Consider the following 22,622-nt stretch of genomic DNA (forward strand, 5'->3'; position numbering starts at 1 on the left):
TTGATTAGAAATAGTAGCAATGCTCTTCCAGAAAATAAAGAGATAAAAGTAGTTTTAAGTTATTTCAATCCATCATGCACATGTGTTTGTGTGTGTGTGCGTGCGTGTGTGTGTGTTTGGAGCAATAATAGGTATGCGCTTTTATGAGTTTTGTTTGATTTGTGTTTGAATGTCTGAGTGGATTAACATGTTTTGGCATTCCTGGACAGTAATATATAAAATTGGATTAGTAAAATCCCAGTAGCATGATGAATGTATACAGCTGTTAGACAGACTACGTCAACTACAAAAGGCTTGATTACGTTTGGCTTCTTGGCTCTTATATCCATTAAGGCAATGGCCCCTGTTAATGTCCACACTTATATCCTCTGAATTCTGGAAGTTAGATCTACTGAGACTGTAGCCTAGTGGTTATAAATACAATCTTGCTTATTTGAAAGACCGCAATTTGGTTAATTGAGATCTATCTACAGAATCTACACCATGACGAATATGTGTACGTTGTATTTTAATGTTTCAATACATCTACTGCGGTTGTCCTTCAACATTTGCACAAATCCTTCACGATTAAATAGAAACGCGAATATTTAGATATTATATTTTTTTCAATAGCAAAAATTAAGCTTAGTATAAATCAGGCCAAATCTGGATTCAAAAGTTTTGAATCTTAAGAAAAAGAAAGTTATGGTCACAACACAAAGAGAGACCCCAAGAATTCGAGATGAAAATATTCTCCTAACCCTTTTCTCATTTCATATTCAAGCGAGGGTTTTCATGAGGACAGTTATTGCCACTGGCTGGAATGTTCCAGATTTACTGAAGCCCATGTTCCAAAGTTCACTGCCAGTAGAAACACTAGTCGACATTTGTAATCTTTTAAACCACAAGGGCGTTGTGTGTGTGCGCGTGTGCGGGAGGGAAGGGGGTAAGGAAAGGAATCAGCAAAGGAGAGGAGGGTTCCCGAAAATCGTAAAAGGTTTGCGCTAAAAGAGAAATGAGTGTGTCTTTAGAAGGTACGCAAGTAAAAAGAAATTTGAGAATCTTTTGGAATGTCTTAAACATCCGTTATGTTAAATGTCTTTTCTTTTGTGATTATGTTTCTACAAGTTGAGTACGATGAAACCTATTTATCAGTCTTTGACCACCGGGGGGGGGGGGGAGGGAAATCCTTAAACAGAAAATGATGTTTTGGTGCTTATATTACTGAAATGTGTTGATGTCTAGTCAATGTAAAATATAAATGTTAAGAAAGTCTTCATCAGTGAAATAATGTTTGGATTTGTAATTAAAAAATGAATATATGAAATGGACTAGATATCAACATATCTGATATATATCATGTACGTATCTAGTTCTGTCTAAGGGCTTATTGATCTTTTAATCTTGCTTGAGATGAGAGATTCTGATATTTAATAGATGTTGCGTCAGATGATACAGAACTGAAAACATCTGACCAGGTCTGTCCCTTCATGAGATGTGCTACTTCAGATGATACAGAACTGAAAACATCTGACCAGGTCTAGCACTTCATGAGATGTGCTACTTCAGATGATACAGAACTGAAAACATCTGACCAGGTCTAGCACTTCATGAGATGTGCTACTTCAGATGATACAGAACTGAAAACATCTGACCAGGTCTAGCACTTCATGAGATGTGCTACTTCAGATGATACAGAACTGAAAACATCTGACCAGGTCTAGCACTTCATGAGATGTGCTACTCTGTCATGATTTGTGTTCTTGTAGTTCTATTCGTCTCCTTGTGCATAGTTTTAACGGTTATTTTAACCTGATTTCAAGACTCCAAGTTTTAAGAAACACTTCTTTATAGAATGTTTACCAAACAAAAAAACTCCCTAACTGTTTTCTTGCTTTTTTATGCTACGCCCGTTAATTTGTTCCTCTGCTTTTTATTGTATATTATGATGGCCGTTAGATTTCCTTCTTTAATAAACACATTTTAATGAGCAACCTAACATTTTATTTTAGCCCGTGAATTCTTGCATCTCTTACAATGAAAGTTCACGTCCGTCTCTCACTCTCTCTTTCCTAAACACCTCCTTTCTTGGTTTTAATTTTTTTAATTATTTTAATAAACGGGCCTGATTTTATTACGCCCCGGACACATACACGCACTGATATTTCGGGCCTGTTAATTCTTGTAGCACTTTTGTTTACCTGCTTCCTCCCGCCCGCAGGAAAAAAAAGTTGCCACGTCACAGGTGTGACGTCACCTGTGTTACAAACCAAAAAGAATTAAAAAAAAATCTGTAACATTTTCATCAGCGACTTTGATGAACTACACAAGACTTCAAAACGTTGAGATACCAGTTTCAAACTTCTGCTTCTGAAATTCTGTATAACAGCGGTTCTCAACCTTTTCAGCTCGGCGACCCCTTTTTACAATTCCACACTTTACCGCGATCCCCCAACAGTAAATTATTTTCGTTTCGTATAAGTAACTGTGCTTTCGCTAATGTTAGAATTATAATTGTAAATAACTTATTTGCATTGCTAGAGATTTATGTTTAATCATGAAACAATATAATAATGTAATAATAATAATAATAATAATGTAACATATTATTATATGTTACAATATATTATATTCTTGAGTTAAATACTCTCTTATCATCAAATTACAACTAAATGAAATAATATCTTTTTGACATGCATTTATTGACCTACTTCTTATTCACATTATCAACATTTCATTCACATGTGACGAGTTTCTGTATTTAGACATGATAATGAACAGGCTGTTATGCAATATATTATCGCAGATTGAAGGTGCAACACAGGCAAATTGGACATGACTGAAAACACTTGGTCCAGATTTATGTAATTATAGAGGCATTTGTAGCTGTATCAATACATTATTTCTGTCTTCTAAACATCTTTAACTTTGACTTTCATTGGAGTTCTGACATGTGCAAATGGAATGTTAAGTTTGGAAAGTTTGATGTGGTAGCAAATGTTCTTTCACTTGATCCTTGCAGTGACCTTTTTCATCGCGTTTTTTTGTAATTTTAGTAGCATTGTTCTCGTTATTAATATAGGACGATGAATCACAAACTGAGTTCCGATGACTTTTGGTGACTCATTCTGTTGAAATCGAGACCATCATTATACTACCATACATCTGTGCAGAGACACCTTTAATATTTGTCAAAAATATTTGACACTTGTCCAAAGATGAACAAATTTTCTTCAACACGTTCCTATAATGTCGTGTGTAGCAAACATCTTGAAATGGCCAACATTTGTATGCCTAACCATTCCTCTAGAATACTGTATAGTCATGAAGACAAAGTTTGGATGCTAGCTATCAAAATGACATTGCAGTTATATTTCAAGTCCATAGACTTAAAGAACTTCGTTACATATGACATAATGGTGCAGACAGAGGAAACAGTGGTGCATGTCTTACAAGAGTGTCAAGAGCTGCGGGGAGACAACTGAGCTGCATGGGAGCTAGGAGGCACTACGTTCAACAACAGAGTCTCTTACCAGGGCACTACGGGAGCCCCATGCTTTCCTGTCCTGCTGTCATTAAAATTTCATCCAAGTTTCATGTTGTCCTATAGTTTTTGTATTTCTATACATAGTTTGTGTATTAAAATTCAGATTTATGGAAGCTTTCTTCAACCTTTTTCAAAACGTACTTATTATAATTCTTTAGTTACAGTTTTGGTAAGTCGCAGTGTTATAAAGGATATATAGACCGTTACTGTTATCTTAATTAATTAGTGACTATAAGTACTGAATTTTGACCTTACAGACGATTAAACGTAACGTTACGCATTAATGCGCATTAACTTAAGGTCTTAAGCTATTGAAAATATTTCTGCTGCGATAATTAAAATGTTTGAAACCAATTCTGATTCAGTTATCTGCAACATCCTCGAATAACAACAAAAATAAAAAAATTCCAATCAAATAAAAACTTTGCATGTTTCAAGTTGTATAGGTTAGAATTGACAAAACAAAATCAATATTTTCAATGGTCTTTAGCGACCCCTGACAAATCGTCAATCGACCCCCAAAGGGGTCGCGAACCACAGGTTGAGAACTCCTGCTGTATAACGATTCCCCCCCCCCCTTCCTGTCAATCAAATCTATCTTAATGAAGGCACGTCCTGCTTGCTCTGAGACTACGGTGGGAAACATTTCTCGACATCTATTTCTTTCTGCACAGATTGAACAAAAACTTAATTTGGTGTTAACGGAGCACGTGATGGACGCCCCGAGGGCGCTAAGAAAAACGTAACGTACTTACCGTCATCCGGTGGGGGCTTGTCCAGAACACTGAGGCATCGCTCTTTCTCCTTCCAGTTGACGCCGTGAGATTTATTGTCAAAAGTCTCGGTCTCATTGGGCCATTTCACGGGGATTTCCATGATGTCACTGCCAGATTAAAAATTAAAAAAACGTTTGAAGAGTGTAATTTGTACATAGCTTTTATCCACTCGCTCTGTTTGATGCTTTGTCATACAGAAACAGAACAGACCCAATATAGTGCAGTGAGATTTATAACAAACAAATACTCTCATTTGATTAGATTAACACCATTAGTAAAATGACTCAATTTAGAGACACTTCAGGACAGAAGTCTAAAACGTAAAGAAACACTGTCTACGTAAAACATCAAATTATAATAGAGAAAAATCAAATATTACCTAGTAAAATACTCAGATATACACAAAGAGAAAGGCATATTTCCTATTCTATATGCTTGGACAAATCGTATAAGTGCTCCTTCTTCCATAGTGCCATTTGAGCATTGAATGCGTTGCCTGAATCAGCCAGGAAAACCAATGACTTAGTAGAGTTTAAGTCTCAACATACACCACTAGTAAGATACATTGATGTGCGTAGGACGTAATTATCTCTTCTTGATAGAACGTCTGTATTCTATAAGACTTATAACGTTCATAGCTGTGTCGTGTTTCCAGAGAAAAACTTTGATTTAATTCCTAAATTACATGCAGGGGAAGAATTAAATTCACGATTCATTTAATTTAATACTTTTTTTTAAAAAGACGTACTATTAGTTGTATTGATTCGTATATACACAACATCTGCACTTGACTACATCACCTTTCAACAGTAGGTCTAAATTTTGATTTAAGTAATTTTTACCTTGAATGTAAAAAAAAAAAAAAATTTGTAGATTTAACAAGACTAAATTGAAAATATATTAATAGACTAAATTGAAAATATATTAATAGTTTGAAATAGATTGAAGTGCTAAATATATGTCACCCAAAGTGCATGCGCTCAACTAAGGGAACATAATGACACGATTTTAGAGCTCAAATTGATACTTGTGATTTGGATAGTGTAGAGGAAATGATTCTGATTCGACAGCAGTGCATTGTGGGACATAAATCGTGTTTACGTGGTGACAGAATGATTAATGTTATTGTTATTATTATTGTTTTTATCTTGCAAGCCAAAATAAAAGTGTACTTCCAGAAAATGGTTTAAGAAGATGCTATATAATATATATTGGCTTATGGGAAAAACATTTTGTGTAGAAGGCTTCGAAATAGACAGTCCGAAGAATTAGACGCGGACTTTCATATATGCGGTACAGACCCAGGAATCGGACACTTTCTGATGGACGATACATACCGAGGAATTAAACATTGATCACGGACCGTTACTTAGCAGTGAAGAAATGGAAAGACTGAAACTGGAACGTTAGTTGCCTCTTTCTTTATGTCTTCTGCGACAGCTGTACAAAGACTAGCGTTCACATGGACAAACACTTCAACTTCTCAAACTTAATTCCACATTACATCGTTGGCTCTTACATCCATCTTTCTAGCATTGAGAGGAGCCAGTAGCCTAACGATTATATCCCGAAAACTCTTCCTTGCTCTCAATTTTCTATGATAGACGCTGTCCCTCCCCTTGAGATAAGTTGTCCATCCCTGTGATATAGGCTATTCCTCCCTTTGAGATAAGCTGTTCCTCCATTTAATATAAGCTGTTCCTCCATTTAATATAAGCTGTTCCTCCCTTTGATATAAGCTGTTCCTCCTTTTTATATAAGCTGTTCCTCCCTTTGATATAAGCTGTACCTCCCTTTGATATAAGCTGTCCCTCCCTTTGTCTACCTCCTGCTGTTCTGCAAGTACGAATGCACATGTCATACATGTCATTATTAATGACCATTAAAGAGGACAAAATCGCATTGTCCGGGTAATTAGTTTCTCCTTAAGGGCAAACCTCCACTCGTTCTGCGGGATGAAATAAACGATTGCGGAGTGGACTGGACACATAAAAACTAACATAGGGAACCAGGGAACACAGGAAGCACAAAGGGAAAAACAAATAACGTTAATTTAAGTCTATGCTGAAGTATGTTTACATCGTGTTTGCAATGAATTGTTAATGAGAAAGTTTTCTGACTCGGGCTGCTGGACAGGTCTTCTACATGATGCCTCGCATATTCTATTGAATAACGTGAAAGCCACATTGAAAGAAGCATCTCTGAAAATGGTAAGTAAACAAAACAAGAAACATTTTTTAAAATACTTTTTTAGAAAGACAATACCTCTATTATACAACTTAAAATAAATTATTGAAATACAAATATTTAAAAAAAAATGTACATCCATACCATACATGGTATCGAACTCGTGATGTTGACACCGTCAGCTGCGTGATGGTACGTCGTTAGCAATTAGGACAACGGGCAATGCAAACATTAACGATTATTTATTGATATTATTATTATACGGACATATAGATCCAACACTAGACCTAGACTTATGATTTAAAACTCCTCTTCAAATTTAGTCTAGTTCTAGATCTCGAGAAAAAAAGTCATAAAAGAAATTTCTTCAATTGCGAACTAAAATTCTACTTTAACATTTCATTTATCTTGTCTAAAATGTTTTTTTTTTTTAAATTCCTCTGTCTTTCTTTCTCTCAATTATTCGGGCTTTCTGTTAGGACCTAAGGGACGTTAATCTTTCAGATAAGGTTCCAATCCCACCAGAGTTACGCTTTTATTCCCCATTGACTTCATTTACCACACGAAGCCGTTCGGTTTATTAGGTGATTAATTATTGAAGAGCAATTAACAACATCGGTAACAGAAATCTATTGGATGAAATCTATTTGCTTGTAGTTAAAAAAAAAAACACAAACAAAACGAAAGTCAACAAGAAAAAACAAAACTGTTTTCCTGTATAGCGCGGTTTAGTTCCCTGGTTCCTGCCATCACTCTTAAACAGAAGTGACACATCTTCCTGTTAGAGTCAGCCATCTGCATATAATGGTTTTTTAATGGCCTCTCTCAACAAATTGAGAGAAGAAAATGTTACGATAAAAATTGTCAGTGGTAAAAATCCAACAATATTTTACATGATATAAAAATTCCCTTCAATATTTTATTCCAAGCCTTTAAAAATGTAGTGCTTGCCTTTACCATTATGTTTGTCTTGTCTGTTTAATACAACTTTTGTTTGTTTTGTCTGCTTCAAACATTTTTTGTTCCAGTTGTCTGATTAAAACAACTTTTGTCTGTTGTTGTTTATAAAATGGCTACTCTCGGAATTTTCTCTGCAATAAATCTGAAAACCTGAAAGTTTTATCCGTTTAAAATATTTAGATTCAGGCAGCATTCCCACCGTGTCTGAGATGAACTCCAATAGGTGACAAGGCAGGGAGACCTAGGTCTCCCATAGTGCTCTGGTAAGGAACTCTGCTGTGTGGCGTAGTGCCTCATAGCTTCAATACAAACTAGGTCTCCTGTAGTTCCCTGCTAATGAACTCTGCTGTGTGGTGTAGTGCCTCATAGCCTCCATACAAACATAGTGAACCACTGGATACGTCTTCCCGCAGCTCGCGGACACTCTTGCAAGACGTGCGCCACCGTCTCTTCTGATTCCCCACAGTGTCGGCAACGGGCATCAAAATTTGGCCGGAACCGGGCGAAATACGCACCTATGGGGCAGTGTCCCGTACGCCACTGCGCTATTGTTGTTTGTTCCGACCTTTTTAGCCTCCACCACGGGTCCTCTCGATTTGGGCGGCGCATGTGCTGCCAGACTCCCCTGGCAGTGTTGGAGTCATCCCAGGATTTCAACCACTTTTCATGTACCCACTCTCGTATAACTGTGGTAGCCTGTTGGAACGTACTTGGTGACTCGAAAGCGGGCACGGCCAGCGCTCCTTCTCGTGCTAGAGCATCAGCCACGGCATTGCCCCTCACGCCGCAATGCGAGGCACCCACTGCATAAAGATGACAGTTCCAATAAATAGGCGGATGCGGCGACTAATGCCTCTTCCACCAATTTGGACTTTCCCCTAAGCCAGCTATGGCTTGGAGCCGAGAAGGAAGGGGGAGAATTGGCGGGGGCCACCAAAAGTGTTTTTTACATTAAATATTAAACATTACACAAATCGCAGGGGCCCTTAAAGAAGTCAAGCCCTGCGGGCCCCCAAATGATGGCAAATTCCTAGCTACGCCACTGTTTTAATGATGTATATACTTGGAGGCAGGACTGGTCCCATCGTATCACCATGAATCACTTCAGAACTAAGTAGTTTCTAAAACATAGCATTGGCCGAAACAAAAACTCTTCCCCCATTGCATTTCTGTTCTGAGGAAGACATCCAATAGACTTTTAATTCGTACTAACTATTGATAGACTAGAACTGTAGTCACGATTGGCACTGCGTTGAATTCTATTTACGCCTGTAACTCAACTTGTTAATTGCATCGGTTTCAATCTCTTCGATCAGTACTAATGACCAGGAGATAAACCCAAAAGCACTCACATTTCCCCTTAGGCTGAAGGATGTGAGTTAGTGCATAGGACTGCTTTAAAATGATCGCTAAATTAATGAATTTTTTCTTAAAGTTCAAACTGAGTAGATTTAATCGAATAGGTTTCTGGTAAACAAAAACCAAAGAGTATCAACAAACTAAATATTTAAGAGTTTCTTGGCCTTGTGCTATTTTATGGGCGCACATGCACAAACGCTCGAAAACACAGAGAGAAGAGAGAGAGAGAGAGGGAAAGAGGGAGAGAAGAATTGAGGGAGACAGAGAGAGAGAGAGGGGGAGAGAGAGGGGGGAGAGAGAGGGGAAGAGAGAGAGAGAGAACTGAGGGGAAAACGTAAAAATGTATATTGGCAAAAAAAAGAGAAAAAAAACTTTTAAGAATCACTGATATTAAATAAATATTGATCTATTCCTTATTGTTAAACGTGACACTAAGCTCAACACTTTTACTCGGAATTTTTACTCCATTACAGACTTTATAGATCAAATATTAACTGCAGTCGTAATTCTAAACCAAACTAACAGTCTCACTTACAATCAATATGTTATCGTAAATAAGAAACCACCTTGAAAAGCAGATATTTCAATACAGTAAACAAATATCACATGGCGGCTTTAATAGAGTCTGAAAACAATAACAACAAGTTGGCAATGATTACATTTCTCTAGTCATGATTATATTTCTTGTCATGATTATATTCAAACAAAAACTATATCTATTTTTGTAGGTCTAAAATTACAAATGTCTAATATTTTTCCGTCTAGATTTATACTTCTATGGTCATGATTAGAAAAATATAATTATATTTTCCAAAACCATAAATATAGTTCAAAGGTTATGTCGACATTCGAGAGGTCATGTTAAAAAAACAAGTTTCATCGTTGTATTTGCCAAGTCAGTTTCCCTACAATCTCAGACAGATTTTTGAATGCTTGATGTAATGAGTTCACTTGTAAGGCATTCATTCATTATTCTCGCTTGCTCAACATTTCTATCGGACTTCTCTCGTTAGAAACATGTCCTTTGAAATTATATTAGGGTTTTTTTTTATTTGAAAGCAAGCTAACGATAGAGTTTTGTTTTCAGTCCTTTGTATCATGTCAGAAAATGTTTTGAATCAAAACAAAATGTTCAATTGAGAGGAAATATTTCTGAGAATTTATGTTTCGAATATATTTGTAATTTGAAAGATGTACAAGTCTCGGTGCTTCCAATAGTTTCCGTGTGAGTTTGAATCAAGGAATAGATATCTACATTCAGTGTAATCTAATAGAGTACTACAGAGGAGATTTTAATACATTAGGAATAGGATAGGTAACTAGCAGTCATTGTTAGAATACAACATTAGCAAACCATCATAAGTGACAGAGCCCTCTGTTGCTTCTCAAGACATTAAGTTCCACTCGTAGATCTCACTATGGAGACACACAAAGGAGCCACGAATATCCCCAAACAGAGAAAAGGAACCAAAGAAGCCAGTGCTAGATTTACCTACCCCAAACAAAGAGACAAGGAACCAAAGAAGCCAGTGCTAGATTTACCTATCCCAAACAGAGAGACAAGGAACCAAAGAAGCCAGTGCTAGATTTACCTATAGACAACATAAGCTATAGCTTGGGCCGCTACTTTTCGAGAAAAATCAAAGTAATAAATTACCTTAGGTTGATTACAAGGGGGCACCCTATCTCAGATAGTTTAAGGCTTTATCTAATCTAAATTCGGTCCTAGATCCAAACAAGGAGAAATATAAAGAACCAGACATAGATCCAATCAGTGAGAGACATTAAGAGACACATTATGTTCCTGAGGATAGAACGCAAGACAGGCCTATACATATGTAGAGTCAGATTTTGAAGGTTTTCATTACTTTAAAAAAAAATGTTTCCCTTTCAATCTATAGGGCAGATGATGTAAATGTCTTCTGTTTCAGTGGCCCACAGTTAACGAGGATGCCATGAGGCCAGCAAAACAACCAACCGCCTTTAATGTCAGGTACCCATTAGAGCTGGCTGGACTGGCGCGGATAAGATCATGAAATAAAAAATCCCAATCTTCACCAGGATACGAACCCAGTACCCCTCAGTACGGAAGCCTCTTCCCCTCAATTACTTAAAACTACTTCCAATCAGTCCCTCATGAATGACTAAACGTGTGTTTGTTTGATGTGTTCTAAATACCGAATATCTTTTTCTGTACCAGTCTTGTGAACTTAACAAATATTACATTCGCCATGTTTGTGTCTTGAAAAGACATTAGTCGATGTGAAACTTTCCCTCATTAAAACCATCAAGTAATCTTCAGATTGAATGTCTCCACAAGACATTCTCGAGCAATAAAGGCAATCATTGGAACCATTACCTTCATTCTAAAGCCATTTAGATAGGATGGAAAACCTAGAACAACATTGATATGGAGCTATAAATGTTCAGATGTAATCACGGAATGAAAACATGAACATTCCCATTGGTGTTGAACTCTCTGGAATGAACGTTTATCTAAGTAACAGTCGTGTCACAGTTGACTAAGAAACCATTTTCCAATCATGTCAACATCTTGGCTATTAGTGACGAGGCAATAGAGGAAGACAGGAACTGGTTTACACTAGTTACACCAATATCTTTTAGGAAGCCCGAGGAACAATTATTGCCCAGTTCATTTCTCCGATCCATGAGACCTATCCCGCCAGATGGACGCCTGTTTGATGGACCAGTTCAGACGATTAGGCTACTTGTTTTCCGGTCCTGTCTATGATTTTCTTGTGAGTGATTTTGAAAGGATCATTGACTTCAGTTTCTTAAAAGTTTCTGTGATACCATCTGAAGGTCGGTAACTGTTTGAGTGATGGAACACCTGACTTCCTTTTTTCTCATCTTCAGTTTTCATTTCGCTTGAGGGTTTGTTTACTCCGGTATTTTTTTTTTTAGTAGAATTGAAATATTGTACGACTTAGACCTCCTCTCTTCTCCCCCCCCCCCCCACCCCCTCTCTCTCTTTCTTTCATTGTCTACCATTCTTGTTCTTCATACACAAAAATATTGAATTGTTCTATCAAAATGAACGACTTCTATTGATAATCTAGAGCTCAATTTTTCTCAGGTAGATCCAAAGACTTTTGCTCTTCCTGGTTAAACAATAGATGTATCTGTTAATTACAGTTTATAATTCTAATCACACACTAAACATACATATAGGATACCCTGCAGGACGAAGTAACAATAAAGGACTTTTGGGCCGGTTTTAATTGGCTGTATACAAACATAAAGACAGGGCTTCCTAAATGTATGTTTTGTGTGATTTCTTTACACTCATTCAGCCTTAAGGCTGGAAATCTTTTTATTTTGTTTTTATTTTCAGTTTCAGTTTCTGTTTTACAGTTATAGCTGTTATTATACAGATATAAGAAACAAAATATAGAAAGGCTTCTAAAATGGGAAATATCCGAGGAATTACTGTCATATCGCTTATAATACTGCAGGATTTATCTTCCTTTTTATATATATAAAACAAATTTATTTAATAACCACTAATTGGTTACTTTTTAAAATTGAATCATGTGTTGTCTGTCTTCGACTATGAATAATAATATAAAGTGTAAACTTCATCCGAGAATGAGAAGTGGGAGAAATAACGTGTACAAAATTTGTACCAAACAGACAGAGTTGATATAAGCTTTGTAATAATAATCAATAAGATTGCAATAACATTCATTGGTACAGTCAGGAAGATATGAACCAAAAATCTTGTGGTGGGTCTCTCTCATGGGACGCTCGCAACGAACTAAATAATGTCCTTGACAACTTCAAAGTTTCTAACTCAATATGACAGAAATGAGCTAGATAGAGAGGAGCTTAGAAAACTTAATTCACTAGTGCTAAATAGTGTACACCAGTGATGCCCAACCTAATTTGACCCGCGGGCCGTTTTAATTTCCGACACTCGTCTAGCGGGCCACATGACCGAAAAGTTACAAAAACGAAATGAAATTGTTCTGAAACTATATTGGTAGAAACTTGTGGATTTAATACTTAGCTAATAGGTAATTGGACAATTATCTTTGTTACGTGTCAGAAAATAGCTTCATTTCTCGACTTAAAATGTGAGTACCAGTGTAGGTAGCTTAACCACAGACTCATTTTATGGTCTCTTTTTCCTATGGATCCTCCAATCTCTAGGCGTAGTTTAACATTCTTTTAGTCAAGAATGCCGCCATATTTATTTAATAATGCCGTTTTTATGTTGTTGTTTTATTAGACAGCCAGACACTTTCTGTATACAATAAATATGTCGGCTTATAAACATGTTCAACAAAGAAGTAAAGACAGAATCACTGTCATTCAGAGTTCCAAAGCATAAACACACAAATGTTAAAGATCATAATACTAATCCATGGGAGAAAAAATGAGGGCCCAAACGTAAATAAAGATACATTTTTTCAATTTTTTTTTTTTGGAAGGGAGATTTCTACACTTTGTGCCAATGATTCGGTGGGCCGGATGGAACCACGTCGCGGGCCGGATGTGGCCCGCGGGCCTTATTTTGGGCATCACTGGTGTACACAAATCACTTTAAAAAAAACAACTCTCTACTTTCTTTACTATGTACACTAGAAGAAGCTAGCTATTGGCAATAGTTCTTCTCTACATTTAAAAGAAGCTTGTTATTTATAGTTGTTGTTTTTTTCACTCTCCATATATTGGCTTATAGTTTTTCAAAAAATCAGGGAACAATCTATTTATTAATCTATCATATCTTTACATTCGTCCTTGAGTTTAAATATTTGTACTGACGTTGATTCATTATGAATCAAGTAAACATCATCGGAAAACAAAGTTCTTTGTTTTCATCCGTCATTCAAACTCATCTTTCTGTTTTCTCTTGGTTTATGTCAAATGATATTTTTTGTAGCGCTGGACTTCTATCTATCACATGTCAGCTACACGGGGAAAAATGTTTTAATCTATTTCTTTCACAACTTTGTTTTTTAATCTAATCAATTGAGCAGATTGGACAAAAAAATGGAAGAAATTAAAATATTTTTTTTTAAAGTTTGGAAAAGTTTGGCGTGGAGTAGAAGATCTACGTTCTTAGTGGGTTTGTAGCATAAACTACATAGACAAACCAGTGCGCTACACTTCTAAGAAATATTGCATGTCTGGTTATTTTAAACGGAGGTAGAAAGATGTTGATACCAGAGATTAACAGATGACCAGTTTTGAAATAAAATATCTCATGACCAAAAGTTACTGTAAGGACATACTAAATCAAAAGAAAAGAGAAAGTGTCTCGTTAAAAAGAAAGCAATAATGATAAGTTTGAATTTTTAAAAAATCTCACCACTAAGTAAAAAGCCGTTCTTGGTTTTGTGCTGTTCGTCTGTCTCATTTAGAATTGAACAACTTAAATCTATTTTTAAAACCGGATTTCACTATCGGATCGCATCGGCCATTTTGTGTCTTTGAAAAGCAAACTTTGTTTTATTTTATTGTATTTGTTTTTGTAAAGTTTATATCAACTCCCTCTGTCTGTCTGGGTGGAGTCTTGTACACGTTATATTTCCAACTTCTCATTCTCAAATCAAGTTGAAACTTTGCACAGTTAGTCATTGTCGATGACTACACATGAATAAATGAAAGAAAAAACCATTTGATTAATTAATAAGTCGTTATTAATTAATTTTGTTTTATAGAGAGACAGTAGGACCTACTTAGCTAAAGGGAGATAAGCCTTGTGTAGAGAATTAGGTCGTTCATAAAACTTAGATAGCTCATTTGTTAACTAGTCGGCCTTCCATCGTGGAGGCTCGAGTTTGAATTCAAACTGTTTTGCCTTCTATGACCCACAGGGTCCACCTACGAATTTGTGTATCACATATTTTTTAAAATTATTTATATCCTTGTTTACAAGAAAAAACAAAACTAGACGGTCATTTTGAAAGAATCAAAATAAATAAGTCCTGTTGTTTCTTGTATGACACCTTATGATTTTGAAAATTCCTTTTTCTTAGGGTCATTGTTCTGTTGTTGTTTTTTTCTTAAATCTCCACATTGGAACATTAGAACAAAGTCAACAAAAAACGGCTATTGATACACCAATCGATTCTAGAAAATTGTGCAAGTTACAGAGCTAATCAACAAAGATAATATTACCTCAATCCTCTTGGTATAGATACCACAATGAGACTCTGAACCTGGAGGTCAAGGGTCATGTGGACAGTTTGAGTTAATTAAGAAATGTGTGGAAAGAAAGGAAAGAAATAGCCTTAGCAGACGACAATAAGTTTTCAAACTAAAACATAAATAAATGTAACTTTGGCTGGAGATTATATCTAGATCTAGAGCCAACATGGCGCAGTCAGTCGTATTACCGTAATTATGTCATAACTGAATAAATGTAAATATGTAATATAGAATACATCTCGATTCTAGACCTAGAAGTAGATCTAGACTAGATCTTGAGAGTTCTAAATCACAACTTTGGGTCTAGTGTTAGATCTAAATGTCCATATAATAAACACACCAATAAATAATGGCATATGATTGCCTTTCTCGCTAGCCGACTCAGAAAATGCGTAAGTTCTAGTTGTTGATGCTGTCACTGGTTCAATACTCACATTGAACCAAATATTTTTCTTTTTTTTTTTTAGAATTATTTTATTCTATTTGAAGTTTAATAATGAAGGTATTGTCTTTTTTTTTAAATATTTTTAAAATGTTTTTCTTGTTTTCAGCTTTAAAATGAACAGTTTACTATTACCAAGAAAGACTGGAGCAAAGTTCAACCGTGACTTGATTTGGTAGACGTAACAGGCTGTTTGACCGAATTACTGCCACGTGACGTAATGTCAGTAAAACCAACGAGAAATGACGTGGTGGTCGAGTTCCAGTTCTGGACACTTTACCAATGTACTGGAACGCATTTCAGTCTTTTTATTTGTACTATGTCTTGTGTTTGTGTCTCTGGTCTCAGTGTTTTATCTCAAATCGCATCATTGAACACGTTTTGGCTGATTGGTTAGACTTCTGAAATTAGAATTTCATTTTTTCTAGTATGTAAGAATGTGCCAAAAAAAAAACAAGAAAAAGATTTGTTACAGTAATTACAACATGATGCAAGTACCAATGTTCACAGTTGAAAATACCTACAATATTTTCTATGTAGCGCTACTTTCATGCTTATATCTGCCCGCTTTTGGTCCAATCTCATTTGTGGACCAGATGGGGGAGGGGGCATCTAGGAGTTGGTTTTCCGTGCTGCCTTTAGGCGCTCAGTAAACACAACTCTGCCCGTGTAGGGTGTCGAACCTCGAGCCAAGCCAAGTTCAAGCGCACTTGGCCTCTCGACCCCGCTTCCCACCAAATGAGCGAAGTTAATAGATACTATAGATTTTAATCTCTACTTTTATATTTTCGGTTTTTCTTTTTTGATTCATTTTGTTGAGAAGTCACGTAAACCAGAGTGTCACGTGTCAGTGTTGAGACCTTCGATATCTATTGGTCTAGATAGAACCCGCAAGGCAGCAACCCAATTTAAACCGCAGCCTTTATTTAGAGTTTAAAGTTCCGAAAAAAAAAAGTAGAATCTAAGCCGAGGCTATTTTAGCAGAATCCTGTTTTTTTTATCATCAACACGGTATTCATTGATGCCACTCCCCCCAACCATTAGAAAAAAGCGAACCGTCTGATCGGCCTAAAATTATGAAAGACAAGGAAGAAGAAGTGGCTGAGTGGTAAAGTGCTTGGCTTCCGAACCAGAGGGTCCCGGGTTCGAATCATGCTGAAGACTGGGATTTTTAATTTCGGTATCTTCAAGGCGCCTATGAATCCACCCATCTCAAATGGGTAACTGACATTATTTGGGGAAAAGTAAAGGCGGTTGATCGTTGAGCTGGCCACGTTAATCGTTAATCGTGTGCCACAGAAGCAGATGACCCTTAGCACAACCTGAAGGGAATTTTGTTTTTGTTTTTAACTAAGCCGCTGTTATGTTAGCAGAATCCAATTTTGTATCATCCACACGGTATCTATTCATTCCTCTCGCAAATATCTTCCCTAGCCAATAGAGAGAACCGTGTTGTCGGCCTCAAGTACCAAAGACCAGGAAGTAAATACGAGAAGAGAGTGTTCTGAAGCGCAAAGATCAAAAGAGATATTGCTAACCGAAAAGGAATGCAATAGAAAAGCAGCAGTGACATCAAATCTGCTCATTAGACGATAAAGATAACTAAATTGTATTTGACGCGAAAAGTAATATAAGGGTAAACTTGAAACTTAACGGCTGTAACGGCTGTCACGCGTGGGTCATTTTACGAGTTTTAGTTTTACGAGTTTTAGTTTTACGAGTTTTAGTTTTACGTGTTTTAGTTTTACAAGTTTTAGGTCGTAGGTCGCGAATGTAAGCCGCACCTGGCTTTTTTTTTTCTTCCGGGCAAATAGGGATTTTGGCCAATATGTCTGCTTTTTCATTGCCTTCCATTGACTTGGAAATACATTTTGTTTCACTAAGCCAATGTATTTACAATGACATTTTGATGTAATGTGTAAGCAAGCTGCTGATCTAGCGTTCATTCAGTCCACTGACAAAACATCCACTTTTTTCTTTTGACGAATGTTTCATTTAATTAATTTGAAAGCATCATAATTACGGCCATGCAATTAGATGCTTAGGAAAAAGTTTTCCCATAAAAGAGGGAGGGGCGGAACAAAGAAAGGTCGTACAGTGTAGCGCCCCAGTGCATGTATTATTCCCTTACAGAGCGTTCCGCGTGGTCTAATGTAATCAACTGACAGCTTGTTGACGATTCATTAAGCTCAACTCCAGGACAAACTCATTTTGTTTACTTTTATTTGAATCTGTACAATAACGTCAAGTTAAGTTTTTTTTAATGTAAAGTCCCTTTCTCTCTCTTTTTTTTTATACTCTCTCTCTCTCTCTTGTTCTCTCTCTCTCTCTCTTTTTATCTCTCTCTCTCTTTCTCTCTCTCTCTCTCTCTCTCTCACTCTCTCTCTCACTCTCCTATCACATCACCCCATCTTTTTTTTTAACTCTTTTTTTCTTCGTGCTCATTGTACTGAACGGGTCAACTGACACAAAGGGAAGATAACCTCACTGTCTACTTCATGGAAGAACCCTGGAGAGTTATCTCTGAACTGTTTAACATATTGCTCTTCATCCCGTGCTAAACATTGAAATAATTGTCGTTGGGAAAACATTTACAGACTCATTCCGATGAATGATTTCGTTGAGGAGCCGGGGCCGCAGAGCTGAGCTGAATTCAATGCAGGTAAGCTCACGGAATGACCGTACGCCGTAATGAAAATTAACATTAAATCAAGCAATGTTTACATCTGAGGAGGGCGGGAAAGAGAGAGCGGAAAAATGGCGGTATTGAAGTGCAGCAGACGACAATGAAACGTCTGTATATCACACAAGGGGACAGAATAAACAGACGGACGGTTAGGATCATTGCAGCGACAACGCAGGAGACAAAGCGAATCGTTGGTTAAATACACTAATTAATCTGGGGTCAAAGATACGTCATTTTAAATCTAATAGTTCTCTTAAATGAATGCATGTATTTAGCTTCCGGCAATGTCATTTGTGCGATTTCTATTGGGGATTTTCACACTAAGAGTTAGTCTCAGTAATCTGCGCTTTGTCTATTCTTTGTTTTTAAGCTCGCGTTGATGTTCTCTCAGCTTTTAAATTCAGTCAGGAAGAAAAAAAAAGAGAACGCGATATGAAGAAGTGTGAAGCGATATAGTGGAGTTGAAAGAAATTAGTAGGAAAATGAAACGATGAATATCAGGAGAGTTTTGAAATAAATAAACAAAATAAACTTATGCCACATTGAATATGTCAAGGTTATTCCTACTAAATAATCAGAATTAATGACGCTACAAGCTAAACTAATTAGTGATTTGATTCTACAGAGCTGATAAGTGCAGATCAATTATTAAAGGGCTTATTGAGATACCTAGCTTGTCACTACTTTCGTATACTGTACACTGGATGCTCCAATTAGATTGGAGTTGCTTCCACGTATGAACATTTAGTGTGGAAGAAAATTAAATATAGAGCACAACAAGATGTTCAACTTAGTTTTACGGATATTGGCCAGCAGCATTATCTCATTCTTACAACTGCAAAATCGTTTACCAAAAAATTTTTGTATGATTATAACAAGTAAAAAGGGGTCTATATGTTTGATGTATGTAAAATTAAATGACAATACTTTGATATTTTTTTAGAATCTTTAGATTAGATATTATCGATAGATAGATAGATAGATAGATAGATAGATAGATAGATAGATAGATAGATAGATAGATAGATAGATAGATAGAGAACAAATTAGACTATAAAGCAAGTAACAAATCCACCCACTTCTATCTTTATACATAAACATCATGCGTCATCTGCTCCCTGACGATTGTATGTTTGGCTATCATGCTCTACTACTTATATTTCAGTTCATCTCACGTGTGTGCTCATAAAACAGCGCACGCTAATGTCCACCAGACCTTAACCCGAATAGCAAAGTAATTAAACAACCCAACTTGTGACTTACCTGACGTCAGGGTTGGAACGACAGGTGTTGACTGCGTTGAATAAGATCACAACAGCAGCAAAGCTTGACGTCAGTAGATTTAGGATCTAGATCTCTACCCCAATGGCCTCAAGCTGTGTTTTGTCGTTACTTGAAGTGAATGTAGGATAGATCCATAGCAGTTTCTATTTCTGTAGACACACAAGACAAATATATGTTTGTTTGTTTCAACAATTGCTTGATCTAAGTATGAACTTAACAAATAACTTTTAAAAAATACAAAGTTTAACGGATATTTGAATCAGACAAATGTTAAGGATTGAAACTTGAAAATCAAAATTGGAGTCTAAAAAAACTAGGAACATCTTTGAAGAATAATTTGAAACTTGCATTTTTGAAGCCGGACCAGGAAGGGAGGGAGCAGACATTTTGTCACACATCGATAAAACGTACAGAGAAATAGGCGAATAAAAACTAATTCGGAGGACAACAGTTGGACTGGGCGGACGAGACTTCACCAGACAAGACGAGCTAGCTAGCAGAAGACTTGTCCTACGTACAAAAGGCAAACACCCAGTCGCCCGTCTACATTCAGTTCCTTAAGCGTCAATCTGTAAGACAGAGACCCACAACCTTTTGTATCTACCTGCCATAGAAATATTATCATGTGCCACGGGGACAAAATGGGTCGAGTCCAATCATAGACAACTTTCGAAGGGCCGGATAGAAGCGTATCACGAGCCGGAAAAGTCCCGAGGCCGTAGTTTTGTAGCAAATTGAGTACAAATAAATTCGAAACAATAATTGCGCTCATTGGAAACTTACCAAACTAATCTCTCTTATAAATAATAATGAACACATCCAGTTCAGTCTTAATGCTGTTTGGTTCAACTGGCTCAGTGCTTATTAGACTTTTTTTTCCCATGTGAATACTTTCAATGTAGACTTAAAGACTTGATTGAACTAAACCAGGTGCTGCTCAGTCTCAGTTACAATGTCCATAGACATGTCACTACTGTCAAGTATTGCGATACTTGTGCAAGCGAAAAGCAGTTTAGTTTTCTACTTGGCAATATCACACTGGTAGTTAAGGATAAAATGATTGGATTTTACATAATCTATTTTGTTTCTTATATATATGAACACTTCTGAAAATGTCTTTTAAATTATAAATGAGATTTAGTGGTCAATAAGATGTGCCTTCTATTTTATTTATATTACTACTATGCTTATATTAACTCGCTCTATATCTTTCTTAGATGTATAGATTTTCACTATCGATTTTTCGATCACTTTTACTCATCCAATCGTCATCAAATTTCTGCATATAGTTAAACTTTTTTATACAGCAACCATCAGCAGTCTAATTAACTTTGCCATCACCTGCTGGTATGGTAATACTTCACTGGCACAAAGACATAAACTAAATAGACTAATTAAAAAAAAAGCATCGTATATCACTCGAACACAGCTACCATCTCTTGAAGAGTTTTGTCATGAAAGATGCCTTTCCAAAACACTCACGATTCTTAAAGACAACCTGCACCCATTAAACCACTGTTACATAGGATCTGAAAGAAGTGGTCGTCTCCTTTCCGTTAGAACTAAAACAAAAAGATTTAAAAACTCCTTCTTCCCACTTTTGGTCAGAGTGTTACAAGATCATCTATCGTCATCGAGAAGTACATAGAAGTCTAATTCATAAAGCGCTGGTTGTGAGTGTGTATGTGTTTCGTGTGTGAATGTTGTTCGTATTTGCATCTATATTGTTATTGTACAGTATTACGCTGAGGTTGTCAATTGTAGTCAAACTGAATTTCCATTTGATTGGATCAATAAAATTATCTTATCTTATCTTATCTTATCTTATATAAGCTCATGATCGAAGACAACATTTGAATTAATAAAAAAAAAAGTCAACCAATTACTTAATCAATTAGTCCTAATTAATTAAGTTGTTTATTTATGTAGAATACATAGAAAAAAGTTTACTAATTTAAAGAGAGATAAGCCTTGTGTAGTGACCTAGGTCGTTCGCTAAAATTTTCAAACTAAAAATAGACTAAAATGCTTTCTATTTTTCTGACTACCTGGGTTGCTCAGTGCAACTTTTTAGACAAAAGTTTATACCAACTCACTCTGCCTGTTTGGCGAAAGTTTGTACACGTTATTTCTGCCACACCCAATGTCGGATGAAGCTGAAATTTTGCACAATTATTTCTTTCACCCTACAACACAATAATCAATAAACAAAAATTAACCAATGAGTTAATTAACTAATGGTAATTAATTATTTTGTTTGGTATCTTGAACAAGGGAAAGAAATCGTACTTGACAGATGTGGTGGAATAAGCTGAATTAGTTCCCTTGGGGGCTCTTGACCCCTTAGTGAACATTTGTTTAAATACTGCAGTAACTCCAGTGGCGGACTGAAAGGGTTAATGTGTGTGCGGCCTACTGATACACACGACTCAGGCCAATCACACAGGTCAACGGGTCAACGGCTGTTGAACAAGAGACAGTACTGCTAGTGCACGCAAGTATGATCCGTGCTGTGTTCACGTGATCAAGAGCCTTCACGGTCGAGAGACAATTTGTAAAGAAAGGACAGTTGAGTCCAGGACAGCAAAGCAGAAGGACTGTGATGTACCTTTGAGTCCTCGAGAATGTAGCTGTACGAGCTAGAGAGACCTGTAATGTTAAGTTAGGCAATTTTGTTAAGTAAAAGAAAGCATTTGAAGTTAATGTAGCCAATTGTGTTGAATTGGCTGTCGATGTAATTGTAATTAAAACACCACATTGTTTATTGAAGCTCTTGTTGTCAAGTTCTTGTGTTAGATGTGCTGTGTTGTGTTTAGCAGTGTTTACAGAAGGCCTGATTGAGAAGATCATAACAATACATTTAAAAAGCGATCATGTAAGCATTCACCAAGATACCCCATTCTTCCCTCCCCTTTTCCCAACTGGTCCAGACAATGATAGAAGCATAACACAATTAGAAAATATTTTTTTTTGTTGTGTTACTTGTTTAATAATTGCTTATGAAAAGGCAACACAAGCTTCCCCTATAGGCCTACGCTCATATAAAAACGCACTAAAAAGTAGAAAAGAAAAAAAAAAGCTTTGGGTGTGAATTTTACAACTAACTTTTTTAAAATTATCTACTTTTTAGTGTTATAGTGCCTTTTAATATGAGCTTTGTTTTAAATAATTTAAAAAATTATCTCTAAAATTGTACAAGCCCGAGAGAGTTAATATGTCACACCA

The 22,622-nt window shown here is 36.4% G+C and overlaps 1 protein-coding gene across 4 annotated transcripts in view; it reads right to left on the minus strand.

The window, feature by feature from the left end:
- LOC106058138 (calcitonin gene-related peptide type 1 receptor-like) overlaps nt 1-22,622 on the minus strand; it is a 194,744-nt gene that overhangs the window by 88,228 nt on the left and 83,894 nt on the right. For all 4 annotated transcript variants that reach the window (XM_056026565.1, XM_056026550.1, XM_056026572.1 and 1 more), the window contains exons 2-3: nt 19,377-19,546; nt 4,282-4,409 (exon numbers count right to left, since the gene is read on the minus strand). In XM_056026565.1, the coding sequence (XP_055882540.1) occupies nt 4,282-4,402 (121 nt within the window). In that variant the 5' untranslated portion in view covers nt 4,403-4,409; nt 19,377-19,546. The remainder of the gene's footprint in view (nt 1-4,281; nt 4,410-19,376; nt 19,547-22,622) is intronic.

This window comes from Biomphalaria glabrata, chromosome 1 (assembly GCF_947242115.1).
Source record: "Biomphalaria glabrata chromosome 1, xgBioGlab47.1, whole genome shotgun sequence".
Lineage (NCBI taxonomy): Eukaryota > Metazoa > Mollusca > Gastropoda > Planorbidae > Biomphalaria > Biomphalaria glabrata.